General features: G+C 42.3%; 1 protein-coding gene across 2 annotated transcripts in view; it reads left to right on the top strand.

Moving 5' to 3' along the window:
* The window catches only part of EPHA3 (EPH receptor A3), a 234468-nt gene extending 221093 nt beyond the window's left edge, over positions 1 to 13375 (top strand). For both annotated transcript variants that reach the window (XM_037378144.1, XM_037378143.1), the window contains exons 16-17: positions 8985 to 9140; positions 10596 to 13375. In XM_037378144.1, the coding sequence (XP_037234041.1) occupies positions 8985 to 9140; positions 10596 to 10701 (262 nt within the window). In that variant the 3' untranslated portion in view covers positions 10702 to 13375. The remainder of the gene's footprint in view (positions 1 to 8984; positions 9141 to 10595) is intronic.
* The last annotated feature ends 268 nt before the right edge of the window (positions 13376 to 13643 follow it).

The following is a 13643-nucleotide window of genomic DNA, read 5'->3' as shown; positions in this document are numbered from 1 at the left end:
AGCTAACAGCTGACAACTTTGTTGGCTTCTTTGGGTCCTCACAGAAAATGCTACCTATTTTGCATTGCAAAATGAGAGGAGGATCCAGAGGAAGGATATTTTAATGGAACATTTATTGTTCAGTATCTTTATTCTCACTTCGTATCTAACCCAAGCATCTAAGATGGATAGTCATTATCCCTTCTTACTGCTTACAGGGAGTTCTGTAAAATTGGCTGGTGATTTCTGTCCACTTATTAATAAGATTCCAGTAGTGTGGTTTCAAACACATTGTGAAACAGTTTTCGGTTTGGAAATGCAAGCCGTGGAATGTTTTGCGAAGTCTGCCGGTCCTAATTTTATTTTGGAAAATGTCAAAATGTCACCCTTTTCAAAAGCAGCTGCCTTACCGGGACTTTTAAAATGATTCTTTGGTTTAACTAACATATCTGTCGCCCTGAAAATTCAAGTTACCTTCCTCACAGGAGGATTAATTAGCAAGTTTGCCCCAAATCTTTGAAGATGAAGGTGTTACAGGCTAGCCAGCAGCCGTTAATAGGATTCAGCATCTGTTTCTTCTGGCGTGGAGCTCCCTTTAGCAGGAAATACATGGAAAAGGCAGAGCATGTTCAGCAAAGGCACCAACCTCCAGTAAGGCCATTGATTTCATAGAGGCAGAATGCAAGGCTGCCTTGCCTGCACTTTATAGACTCCTCTCTCCGAGCACTGCTGGTAGGATCAGCCAGCCAAACTGCTTTCCACTTAGTCCTTGGGTTTAAGGTGTTTTCAAAGAATTAAAAATCTACCTCTGTGTTCTTCTGTATAGAAGCTGTGGAAGCAGTTTTATTTTGTGGTTTCAAGGATTCATTGTAGTCCACTAGACTGCTCCGGAGAGTGTGATAAATGTTGCGTGTTGCAAAAAAACCCATAAAAATCTGAATAGATGTGCAGAGTGAAAAGCTGATGGAAAACAGGGGAAACAAACCAGAATTTTAAAGAAATAATGCTGCTTACCAAAATAAAAAGACATTTAAAACTCTATTTTTGCTAATTTCAAAATTAAGACCATTGTGCATGTTAATGATGCACCTTTTCTGTGCATAGACCTCAACTAAAATTTAACCTCAAATTTCTTGTTTCCTGATACCTCGTCAAGCTCAGTCAAGTTGTTCCTGACTTACAACACTGAATATGCAGCTTGCACTTACTCTTTCTGTTTCATTCAATTGTCATTCATTCATATAATGAATGACAATTAAAGTACATGGATAACACCTCTTAATTTTTTATTGAAGGCTCTGGATGGACCTGATGTTTGCAAAATGTGCGGTTGCCTCCTTGGAACTCCACTCAGAGGCCTGAGAGTGTGTATCCCATACTGTTCTAGAAATTTTGCATCTTCCATTAAATTCCAAGTTCCAGTTCCATGATGAGGAAGCAGCATGCCTGACTATGGGAATAATTATTAAAAAAAAATAAATCATCTATGAACAGTCATGTCATTTTTCTTTAATCCCCCAAATGCATCTTTTTTGCTAATTTATGACCCTATGTAATTTTATTGGGGCGGGGGAAGCATTATTGCTGGATCGTTCTGCAGCATTGGAGGTAGATTTGGTTTCAGGTTTGTTTTATGTTTTAGAAGTTCTCCATTTAAAATACGGGTTCTGCCGCTATTGTTATAACTAAGGGTAGAAAAACAAGAAAGCCACTTATTTTCAGAAAAAGCATAGCTGAAATTCTTTTAATATAGTCCAGGAAATTTAGGAGGGTCAGGGTCAGCTGCTCTTTCTGATGAAAATACGAAAGTGTTTGAAATAGCGCATGAATAATTCTTCCTACATTCTTCCCTGTGATAGCAAGTTGTTGACAGCCCTACCCTGATTTTCTTGAATTTGATGCGTTGTTTGAATTATTCACTGGAGTAATTTCCTTGAGCAGCGTTTGGATGACCTGTTATTTGCGGGTAGTTGATTGCAAGCGTTCGCCGCTAAACCTGCGCTTTGTTGTCCATCCTGTGGCACTCTCCCTGGTGTGGAGGGCAATGTTTGCTTTCAAATGTCCAGAGGCATCATTTGCAATTTAAAATTTGAAGTTTGCTTCTCACAAAGTTTGTTTCCACTTAAAAACTGATGATTCAGTAGAAAGTCTCTAGTATGCTGGCTCGGTAGGATATTTATGAAAATTAAACCCAATAGGAGCAGTGAAACAGGTCAAATAAAAAATTCAGACCAATCCATTATGCAGCATAATTCAAGCCCTGTTTTTACAATAATATTTACAACAAAATGACTATTTGCGTTGGCTGAACATTTTGTTGAAAAGTTCCCTTTTTTTGCTATTCGGTCAGATGCTTGACATGTATTGCTGACCTGCTGTAATATTGCTTGTTTGCTTCTCTCTGTTAGGAACTTCCAGGCTGGAGGGCTGAAGGAGGGAGATTTCAGTTTGATCTGGAGCCTCTCAGAGAGGGCTTATGCTTTCTGGTTGTCGAGGCATTAACCACAGGGTCCGAACCTGGCCAAACGCTGCATGATGCAAGGCTACATCGAATTTTTAGCCTTGTTCAAAACCCAGCAATGATATAATCCGTGTCCTAAAACGGACCGCTCGCTCTGGAAGGATTCAAATAATGAAAGCCTACAGCGTTAGCTCTCCTTCTGAAGTCTGCTAAACATAAAATAGTGAATTTATGGAGGCGGGGGTGGGGGGGAACGGACACACAGCACACACTTAACTACAAATCACAAAGGAAAATGGGAGATTGCAGTAAATTATACTCCTTGGTGTCTAATCGTAGTTTGGGTTGTAGGAGGAATCTGGGAGCCAGACTGAGATTTTTCAGGACTTGAGTTAGCACGCTAGGGACAGAAAAGCCCAATTTCACCTGACTTTTCCAGCAGTCATTAGTACCATGCCCAGGGCAGCCATTCTTCCTTCAAAGTTAAAAGTTGTTGGGGCTCACCGTTAACAGAGACGGTAAAATACCTATTTGCAGTTTCACACGTCTACTTTGACTCTGCTGGTGAAACTCAGACAAGAATTCACGGCAGAACGAGCTGGGTGCTGTATAATTTCAAGAGCAATGCAGCCGCGTCAGCGGGTGGCCCCATCGTGAGCGTCTGCTGTTTACTGTGATTTTGAGGGATTTTGTTCTGCTGTTCTCAGCTCGATGTGCTGGGCCCTCGTTAGTGTTAATGGCAATTCTGCACTGGAGAGGCTGAGAAGAGAAACTGAGCCCTCGCCTGACGCTGTGAACGCTGTAGCAAAAGGCTGTAGAAATACACAGTGCGGCCAAATGCGAGATAAGGGGAAGTGGTGCACAGCAAATGGTAGGTGCAAAGAGCCAGAAAAGCATTTAAAGAGCTCTCTGAGGCATTTTTCTCTTCCTCTTGTAAAGAGCCTGTAGATTGTCCTAACAATAATGCCTGGTTGCCGTTAAGGGTCTGCCTCTGGGACAGCCACGAATCCCAGGCACTGGCCACATGATGTCACTTCTGTGGTTTAGAAGCACGGCTTAAAGCTGTGTGATGACAAAAAGAAACCCATTTCAGCAGCATGCTAGTATTTTTGCCTTCGGTGGTTTAGTGGTGCGAAAAAGTAAATTAAGGAGCATCCATACATTCAGGCATATGTTCTATTATCCCACCAGGATGCTAAAAAGATGTAAGCCCCTTGAAAAGCATGTTCTGATGGGCAGCTAAAGGAGCAGGGAAGACTGGAGGACATCCTATGGGGCATTGGAAATTTTTATTTGCTCATTATCCTAGAGGTAACAGTGTGGTAAGTTTTTCAGAGCTAGAAAATGAGAAGTCCGGGGTGGTGTTTAGAGAGAGGTATCATTTTGCAGCAGGCCACCAGCCTCACCTGCCCTGGTTATTTGTGCTAGTCCCCTTTATTTCTCCAGCTGTCTTTTGACTTGAAAGTGTAGTCACAACCTGCTTATTCTAAAAGTGTGCAAGTATCGTACGAAGCCCCTTGGGAAAAGCCAATGTGCCACCTTAAGAGGTGAATTGTATTTTGGGGACTAAGTTACAAATTTTGCTAAGAGTACCTTAAAAATGGGCATGAAGAGGTGGAACTCCAAAGATTCTTATCTTTAAGGTCCAGGGATAATCAAGTAAACACGATAACTCTACTTCTCCTTGGCATGTCATTTGTTTACTGGTCTCCTTTTGATAGGCACGTACACTTACGATTCTGCTTGCTGTAGAAGATAAAGCTAAAATTTGCTTTCTATGCCAGCTGCTGGTTTTTGGTTTATTTTTCTCTTGAAATAGGAGATACCCTTCTTGTTAGACTCGAATTCTGTGTTCCAGCTTGCCATAATTGTAGAGCACATAGGATTTGTGTTCAAACCAGGCCTGGCTCCCTCCTAGGAAGCAATTTCACTTTACGAAATCAGCTTATGCTTGCCTAAAATTTGCCAAAGGAAATTACTGTATGCGTTGGGGTTTTTTTAATGCTTTCCCATTTAAAAGAAACTGACTGTGGAAGGGCAAGCCCAGATTTAAAAACTGAAGGTTGGTTGTGTTGTTTGGAGGAAGGGAAAGAGAGAGGCTGCTGAGCCCGGGATCGTGTGTGCATGATAGCCCCGTGTATTTGCAGAACTGCCCTCCATGCAGAAGTGGCAGGACACTTTCCTTTTATTTGTCTCAGCTCCTAGATTTTACAAGTTAATCTATCCCTTTCTCTCCAGACAGCACCCAAGCAAAGAAGAGATTTTTTTTATGCTGTACCGGGAAGGGTTCTAATGACGTTTTCTGTGGTTTTTACCATTACTGTACGGTGCAGCAAAAGTTTCCTTGCGTCATGACAAAAAGCTGAGCTAACGATAACAAACTACAGTGCTCCTCCCTACTGCAGCTAACTCAAAGGTTAATTCCAACTGTTCCCATAATGGGCGCATCCAGAGAAAGCTTTAAGCAACAGGGCGTTTTGTAACTGGCAGCTTGCCGTTAAAATTGTCTCTCTAACCTGAGTCTTGCTGATTATTTTTTTTTCAGGGCACCACATGTCAGTAAATACAGCTCTTAGATAGGCACACAATCAGGATCAACAGGGTAGAGTCTTTCCACGACTGTCACAAGATGACACGATGGGGTACAGCATAGTTGGTCAAAACAATAAAGACAGTTCCAAAAAAAAGAGGGGAGAGAAGAAAAGACAGAGGGAAATGTTCTGTTTCACTTCCCCTGAGCAAACATGTAATTTCCATGATTTCTTTTTAATGACTCTCTTCTGAAGCTAGTAGGTACTGATTTATGAAAAGCTGTAAAAGATCAGGTGGAACCCTGCAGGACGTCGTTTACAGCTGCATGGATTGCAACCCATCTAATTTGTCTAGTAAAGTGTGAGCTCATGGTGCACATCACCCAGACCATAAATTTCATGTTCAGACCTTCTGTCTAGGGGCTGGGTCAGGGGGAAAAAAAACCCCTTGCCGATGCATGCAGATGCTCTGAAAGCCCAGCTTTCCCTTGGCGCATGCGAGGAGACATCACAGGCTCTTTGCAGTGAGGCAAATTCCTGCTCATTGATAAACTATCCAGATGTCCTCTCTGAGGAGGAAAGTAACTAATTTTTGTTTAGAATCCTACAAGGAGAAAAATGATACTTTACAGTGCTGGTTATTCTGAGGTCACTTGCATTAAAATTAGGTCATATTTTTTGTCCTGATGATACTTTGATCCAAGTAATAAACATAAAAGCTCTTTTGGGCCACTCTAATTCCTAATCCTAGATACCTGTTCTATTTCAAGTTGTTTATACATTTTTGTTTTTCATTAGCGATTCTTGAGTCAGGCCTTGTTTTATTAGATTTAAGTTAAAAAGACATACTAGGCTGGAAAAAAAAATCTCCATGCTTTATCACTAAGAACACTTCATAAATACTCTTAATAAATGTCTTGGGATTCCAGATGCTATACCCAGAAAACTATAAATAAAAAGCATTGGCTCTTCATGGGACAAACAGTAGTCAGGGAGATGCAGGCTGTGCAGCTACCGAATAAAAGTATCTTGGGCCTGATTATCAAACCTCAGCCTTTAGCTGGAGGGCATTTAAAGCTGGGTCTCATGTAGGTGCTTAAGATCTGGTTTTAGAGAACAGTAACATGAAGTGTGCTCCATCTGCTGCCCTCAGCTCAGTCTGTGTCTCGGTGCGGCCGTGCTGTGCTTTCCCTTCTGCAGTGTTTTGGGGGCAGAGCATGTTTCTGTGGTCTTCTGGCACTTTCCTTCCCACCTGCGGCTCTTCCTGGGGTGTGAAGTCCATAGTTGGTGCCAGTGATCATGATCATTTGCAGCAGTGCCTTGTCCCAGCTGGGAGGGAGGAAGGTCATCAGGCAAAACGTGTCCCACCAGGGAGATCGCTGCTCTGAGAGCTGGTGAAAACTGAGGGTCAATCTCCAGTGGTGTTATGTCCATCTGTGGGTTTGAAATGAAGATTTTAAAGCACCTAATGAGGTCTTTAATTGTGGCCTGCAATCCCAGAAGGGAGGAAGATCTTAAAAGAATTTTCTGAACCTGAAATAAATCAGCTGATGGATAACAATTGGCAAAACATCAGCAGCAAAAGCTGCTGTTTAATATGTAGCTGATGCCAAAAGTTAGTTTGGTTTTGGTTTTTCTTTGTTTGTTGTTTCCCCCCCCCACCCCACCCCGAGCTATATTGTTCTTTTGTCCAAAGGTGAAGGGTAAAAGTTTCAGTGTAACTGATGTGATATCTCCCAATTCCAGTGCGAGTGAGATGTACTGCAAGAGTGCGCTATTGTAGTGCTGCTGAGCTTGATGAAACTCAATAAAGACTTGTGTTATGATTGAGAAGTTTTGCTTGGATTTTCTAGGCTCTTTATGAGCTTAAATTCACTGGTATTTAAATACGTTGTTCTCTTTGGCACCTTTACAATCTCCCCCCAGTTGTTTTTTTGTTTTGTTTTTCCAGTGCTCAGAGATGGTTTGGGATTGGGGTGAAGAAGGTGTTTTACAGCCCAAATCAATCAAAGTGACCAGTAGCTCTCACCTACCCATTACACTGCCTAATCTCTGCCTTTAAATTCCAGTGCTAGCCTAAGCACCCCTCATTTTCCCATCTTTCCATTGACAAAAGTCACTTCAGACTCCTGCACAGGTGATGTTTCACTGGAGCCACAGGGAAAAAACATTTCTGGGGCAGAAGACAGACTGTAAAGTTGCGTGATAACTGCTTTGAACATCGTCCAGTTCAGTCTGCTGTGCTCAAGGGTAGCACCATCATGGTAGCATCGCTAAGCACAGGCTTGGCTTTAAGCCTGGGATGGACACCCAGAAGGTAGTGAACTGACAGTGGAGCATGAATGTTGCTGGGTGGAGGTTAAAAAGCTCTCCCGTGTGGACATAACGTTTGTCAATGGAGGGGAAAAATGCAGAAATAGAGTTGAGGTCTCTAATAACATCTGACTAGGTGAAGAAGTTGTTTTGCTAATTAGCACTGAGAAAGGTAACTAGAATTAGAAAGATGACTTGTTAGTAGTCAGGGGCTTCTCACACCTCTTAGAATAAGCCAACATGTTAGTGAGGAGGAAGAGCTGAGAACAGGTTCACCGCTCGTGGAGCTGAGTGTCTCCTCCAAGCCATTTAGCCTGGCAGACCTCGTTTGGAGAGGACAACCCCCCTGCCTGGAAATGCCTCTGTCTCTCCAGGGACTGCAGCCACAGTTCAGGAAACTGGCTGGGCCAACTTGTGTTCCAGTTCGACGGCTAAAATGAGCTGTGGTAGAGCCTGACACTAGTCACTTTATGGCAGAGCTGTCATTTATTTTTAGTCTTGATAATCTCAAGTAAGAAGTTACAGTAGGCTCCCAAGACCATGAAAACGAGAGTATTCATACCAGAGAGAACTGAATTTCTGCATCAAAGGGAGGGCAGCCATTTTTGCCATGTGTCATATGCAGAGTCAGCTGCAATATATTCCTTCTGTATAGAAAATTAAGTCTTTAATCAACATTTTGAGAATATTTTTTTCTCTATAGCTTATAGGCAGACTTTTGCCTATAGGCAGACTTATGCAGATGGAAAAGGTTTAAATGTGCAAAGAAGCATGAACGTATGTTTTGTTGGATTCATTGTGTTTGTTTTGTTTGTTCCTTACTGGTTTCTTTGTTGTTTTCCAAGTAGAGAACTTGGATGCAAATCATGTCAGTGGAGCATCCTTCAGGAGCACCAAGTTAATGTCAAAGGCAGGAGATTATTTAGTTCTCACTTCTAAATTATTCATACGATATTCTTATGGAAGTTTTAGTCTTAAAGTGAGCATCGATTTTAAATTGGCATGGCAATTGCATTTTACACTTGGCTAAGTGTTTTTAATAGCAAACATCCTCATTTTTGCCTCTGTGTGCTGCTGCGTGCAAGTTTCATGCAGTTACATTTGTCTCACAAATTCACTTCATGTTTGATATTTAGACTTGATACAATTTTTTTAAAGCCACTGGTGTCTTTATTATTAGTGCTTCTAACTTATGAAGGAACATTTAGGATTTGCCAGTGGACTTCAATACTCGGGATAGCTGATATGTGTAAATTCCACCAACAGGCTCAGCTTGGAGACTAGAACGTGCATCATTTGTGTGTTGTTTGGGACTAGGTGAATCACATAAATATAATCTAAATGAGGCTTGGGTTTGCTAATGTTTCACACCTTAAATTGTAAGGTAACAGCACACTAAATGAGTTAGTGATGCTTCCGTGATTTAAACGTGGGCATGAGAAGCTGGTGCTCTTAAGCAAGATGGTTACATGGCGTTCGTTAGAGCTGCCAGTGTGCGTGTGTGCAGTGGCCGCAGCAGCAGAGAGCATCCACAGGCGAACAGAAAAGCCCCGTCTAGCCTGGAAGCTTCTACAATGCCAACACTAAGTTTAGCATAAATAAATCCATACCAAATAAATCAGTACATCTCCCTGCTCCCTAACTTTCAGCACATTCTTTTCATTCTTTTTTTTTTTTTTTTATTTTTATTTTTATTTCAGGCCATCAAACCTTCTCCTGGACCAAAGTAACATTGACATTTCAGCCTTCCGCACAACAGGTGACTGGCTCAATGGTTTTCGGACAGGACAGTGCAAGGAGATTTTCACAGGCGTGGAGTACAGCTCCTGTGATACAATAGCCAAGATTTCTACAGAGTAAGTTTGAATTGACTACAGCTCTTCGTCATTAGTTGTGGCTGGAGGTACATGTTTAAACATAAGCATGAGAATAGCGTTTTTATATGGAGTTTCTCGGTTTTAGCTAAAATATTCTTGCATTAAAAGAGACAAACTTAAATATTTGTTACAGCTGCAATACACGTGCAAAACCTAGGTGCTCTGGTGACTGTGTGAAGGCCACAGTCCCGTAGCTTTTTCTTGCTAATAACAAGGAAATTCCAAATTTCTTCTGACACAGTAGCACCGTGCATCATCTGGTACACCAGCATCACTTTCTTTCACTCACAGTTTAGGAGTTTTTCTGTTGATTCTTTATATTTTGCCTTTTATATGGTGGTTTCCCCACAGCTGGCACACGTGCCGATTTTTTCCTTTATTGCCAATCCCATATTTTATCAAACCAGGGGAGACAGAGCCAGATCGTTGTAGCTGCTTTCCTCCTACATGATAATGATTGTTGAGGGGCTGAACTGCCTCCTGCCTCCAGTTTTGACATTTAAATTAAATTAAGTAAAAACCACTAAACTTGGAAGTTTATGACTCGCAAGTGTATTACGTTCTAACACAGTCCGTCTTTGTTCTAGTGATAAGGAAGAGGAGGATAATCTTTTCTTTGCACCTGGAAAGGCAGCAAATACAGTTAGGAACTTATAGCCAAAGGGAATGGTGGTTCCCTGTTGGGCTAGCCAAACACATGACAAGCTACCAAGAAGTAAGCAGCAGCTGCGATACTGACAATTAAACACATCAATGCCGTTAATTAGTGTATTATTGCAACTATAAAAAGGCTGCTAATGGCTTTTTATAACAATTACCCTTTGGGGACAGTGCAGCAGTCCTCTAGGAATGCCCAATTTCCTGTGAGCCACTGGTTAATTAGCCCTTCACCCGCGTTACACCACTTCTGTGTTGCAGGGAACAAAGAAACCGGAGGAGAACTGGGGGAGGAGCGGGGTGGGTGCGGGCAGCTTGGCCGTGTAGCCGCTACTCTCAGTGCACCAGGGTTCAGGTGCCCATTCAGGGGGATCAGCCCCTCGGAGGGGGCTGTCAGCACTGCAGGAAAGGCCATCAGGCCGGTAGGGGGTGGGGGGCTAGAGAGGCTCACATTCGCGGCTGGCCCAGGAGTGAGCCCCTGGCCCCTAAAGCCCAGTGCACGTACGGCCGGAGAACACTGTTGCGTTGTCTTTTCTTCCAGGTAAGCAAACACAACGAGGCTCCAGGAGTTTTTACTCTCTTTTGTGGCCTCTTGCTGTTTTCGTACAGCAGTGCTCAGCACTTCTCCTGCTGGCTGGTGTTCCAGCGGTATCACTGTACCTGGAGGCTCCTCCAGTGCAACTTTAGAAGATGAGCCAGTTGATTTGCTCACATCGGTGCTGGGAAACACAGAGACAGTATGCTTGCTCACCCCATGCCTCTTCTCTTTTTTTCCAGTGACATGAAGAAAGTTGGTGTTACAGTTGTGGGGCCTCAAAAGAAGATTGTTAGCAGTATCAAAGCTCTAGAAACTCATACAAAGAACAGCCCCGTTCCTGTGTAAGGTACCAAAATGATGTTGCTCAGGAGAGAGAAAAAGAGAAAAGTTGCGTCACAGGTCAAAAGTGATGGCTGATAAACGGCAGAATTTAAAGGAGCTCTTTGCAACAGTTGGGAAACATAGTGGTTGAAATTTTGAACCCACTAAGACACTCAAATATTGAGTATAAATGCCTTAAAAATAGGAGCGAACTTGTTTTCTATCTGTTAATCCTAAAGGGTGGGTGCTCTTGACTGACTGTTAACGCAGATAGTAAATTTCAAAGGAAAAAAAAAAAAAAGGTAAAAAATCCTTCCAAGTAAAAACCAGTGATACTAAAACCTAGAGCCATTTGAATATTAAGTGACTGAATAACACAGAAAACCCATGGACATAAAAGCTGCGTATTTGATCTATACAGCAAACAAGAAGAAAGAAAGACTTGCAGTATTTTTATACAGAAGAGATCTGTAACAGGTATTTTATTTCTTTAAAAGCAAGGGAAATAGAGGACTATACCTCACAACCTGTCTGGCCATATTTACTATAATGTCGTTGTAACATGCTATTTCAGCTTCAGAAAGGAACACAGAAATTAAGTTTGTAGTGACTTTGAGTTAGCTGACAAAAGATTTTTGCCATTATGTTAGCTTCCCTAATTGTCTTCATTTAAGTAGAAACAAGTCTTATTTTTAGAAGACTTATTTATTTCTTTTTTTTTTCCCATTATTGTTTATATTTATGCTTAAATACCTTAACCTGGCTGTATTATTGCCAAGTGCCAAATATTATCAAAACTTCATTGGTTCAACCTGAGAAATTGTCTGAGGGTCAATTACTAGACGATTTTATACTCGTAACATCGTGTAAGAAATACAGAAGGAAAGAAAGATGGTCTTTTTCCAGCTCTGACACTACAAAAAGCATCTGGACTCGTTGAGATTCCTTCCATTTGCTGTGAGTGGTATTTTAAGCTGGCCCTGAGTTTTGGCAGAGGTGCGTGGGTATCTAGATCAGTATCTGCCCTGGGCCAGCACATCAGTCTCATGTACTTCCCGAAGGCCTGCTTTGCTGTCAAAATCAGGATCACTGGTCTCAGGTGGCGTTCAGGTGGGAGATTTGCCTAGCAAACATTTAAAAAAAAAAAAAAAAAAGAGTCAGGGTTGCATCCTGCATTGACTGAGGATGCTCTTTGGGTTCACTGGGGAGCGGTCCATGCCTGGCTGCGGTCTGGCCGGCTCTGCTCCCGCTGGTGGGAGCTGGGAGGTGCAGGACCCTGTGGGCAGCTGCGGGTCCTTGCGCTGATATATGGTCACTTGCAGCCAAGGATAAGTAGTTTAAAAGGATGATTTTTTAAGCTGTGAAATGGGGCTTTAGTATGTAATTTTACCTAAGTCTGAGATAGAAGAGCTCTGTCCAGGTGGTGACCTCCTGCAGGGGACTCGAGTTTTTGGCACAGGTTCCTTATGGCACCTGTTCCTTGAAAGAAAGCAGAGAGGAGCTGATCTTTAGGAGAGTGGTCACATTTCCCAGGGGAAACAGGAGCCTGGAAGGTAGAATTTGGGAGCCCCCTCATCTTCAGCATCTTTCCAATAACCAACTCTTAAGCCGTTGCTCTGGAGCACGTCAGCCCCGGTTCTGAGCAGACACAACTTGCTCTGAAAACAAGTGGTTTGCTTGCGCTATGTACCGGTGAGCTTCTGAAGGCTCTAGAGGTGATGCCAGGCACGCAGACATCAGGCTTTGGGTGCTAGTGGAAACCACTCTGACTCCCAACCTGCCATGCTGGCATCGAACCCTGATTCTGATGGATAAAAGGGAATCCCTCAAAGTCCCAGACTGCGTGGGAGGCAGGTGACTTTATGGCACACTGCCTTTCGCTGGGTGTGCAAAAGCAGGTAGAACTACTTGTGCTTTCTTTCTTGTATTTGGATTTATGAAGCTCCTTGTAGCGTAGGGCACGTAAGGGAAGAATCAGGTCCTAAGATTTGTGTGGCTGAATCGGCTTTTAAATTGTTCTTTATGGGTCCAGGAATTATATTTATCACGCATTGCTAAATAGAAGCAGAATTAGAGACTTTCATGAGTGCTGGCAGTGAGCATGCTGTAAAGGACTGGATTTGAAACACACTCACAGGGTAGTAATTAGTAATATTTTCTGAAAGAAAAATGAATGCGTTTTAAAGTAAGTTGAAATAAAAAAGTAAAAATGGAAGAAAATGAGAACAAAGCGAGAACAAAGCACTTAAGATGTAAAGAAAACTTCTCTTTATCTGCCACAATCTCTCGTGAAAAGCAGCATGCTGAATAGAAAAGCTGTGTTTTCCATTGCTTTTGGTTCGTTCAGAATCTTTTCTTCAGTTTGAGATTGCTCTAAATCAGACGTTGTTAGTGAACGTAAGTCACCAAAATCCATCTGCAGACATTAGCTGTGTGGGGACGGCTTTTTATAACATATTCCTCGTGACATTTCTCTTCAGCTTCATCCTGCTGCTGGAGCGTAGGGGCGAGGGGCTGGGGTGGGAGGAAGACATCGGTGAAATGCTTCTGAAAACACAGAACCAGTTCGTAGAGTTTTAGATGATGACTGAAAACTTTGCACCAACCACCCTCAATTTTCTCTTAGTATCCTGTCATGTTCCTTGCCCACTGTTTGAGCATGCTCAGCCTAACAGATTAAATCTCACTGATGCTTGGGGAAAAAAAAAAAAAGAAAAAAAAAAAGAAACTCGATTTTGCTTTTCTTTGCTATTGATTTTGCTTTTCTTTGCTATTAGGAATATAGGAATTTAAAAATAAGTTTAGTTTTCTCTCGCTGTCAAAAGTTGATTTGTACTGTAAGTGGCCTCTGTTGCAAGCATCCTATACTCCCTGTCCCCGTGTACATATGTATACATAGCAGTGTACAATTCTTCATTGTGGAGTAGAGATACTAGAATTCGTGTGGCCATCTTCCTGTACAGGAC

This window comes from Falco rusticolus, chromosome 2 (assembly GCF_015220075.1).
Source record: "Falco rusticolus isolate bFalRus1 chromosome 2, bFalRus1.pri, whole genome shotgun sequence".
Classification (NCBI taxonomy): Eukaryota; Metazoa; Chordata; class Aves; order Falconiformes; family Falconidae; genus Falco; species Falco rusticolus.
This window is presented reverse-complemented; position numbering and strand designations above follow the sequence as displayed.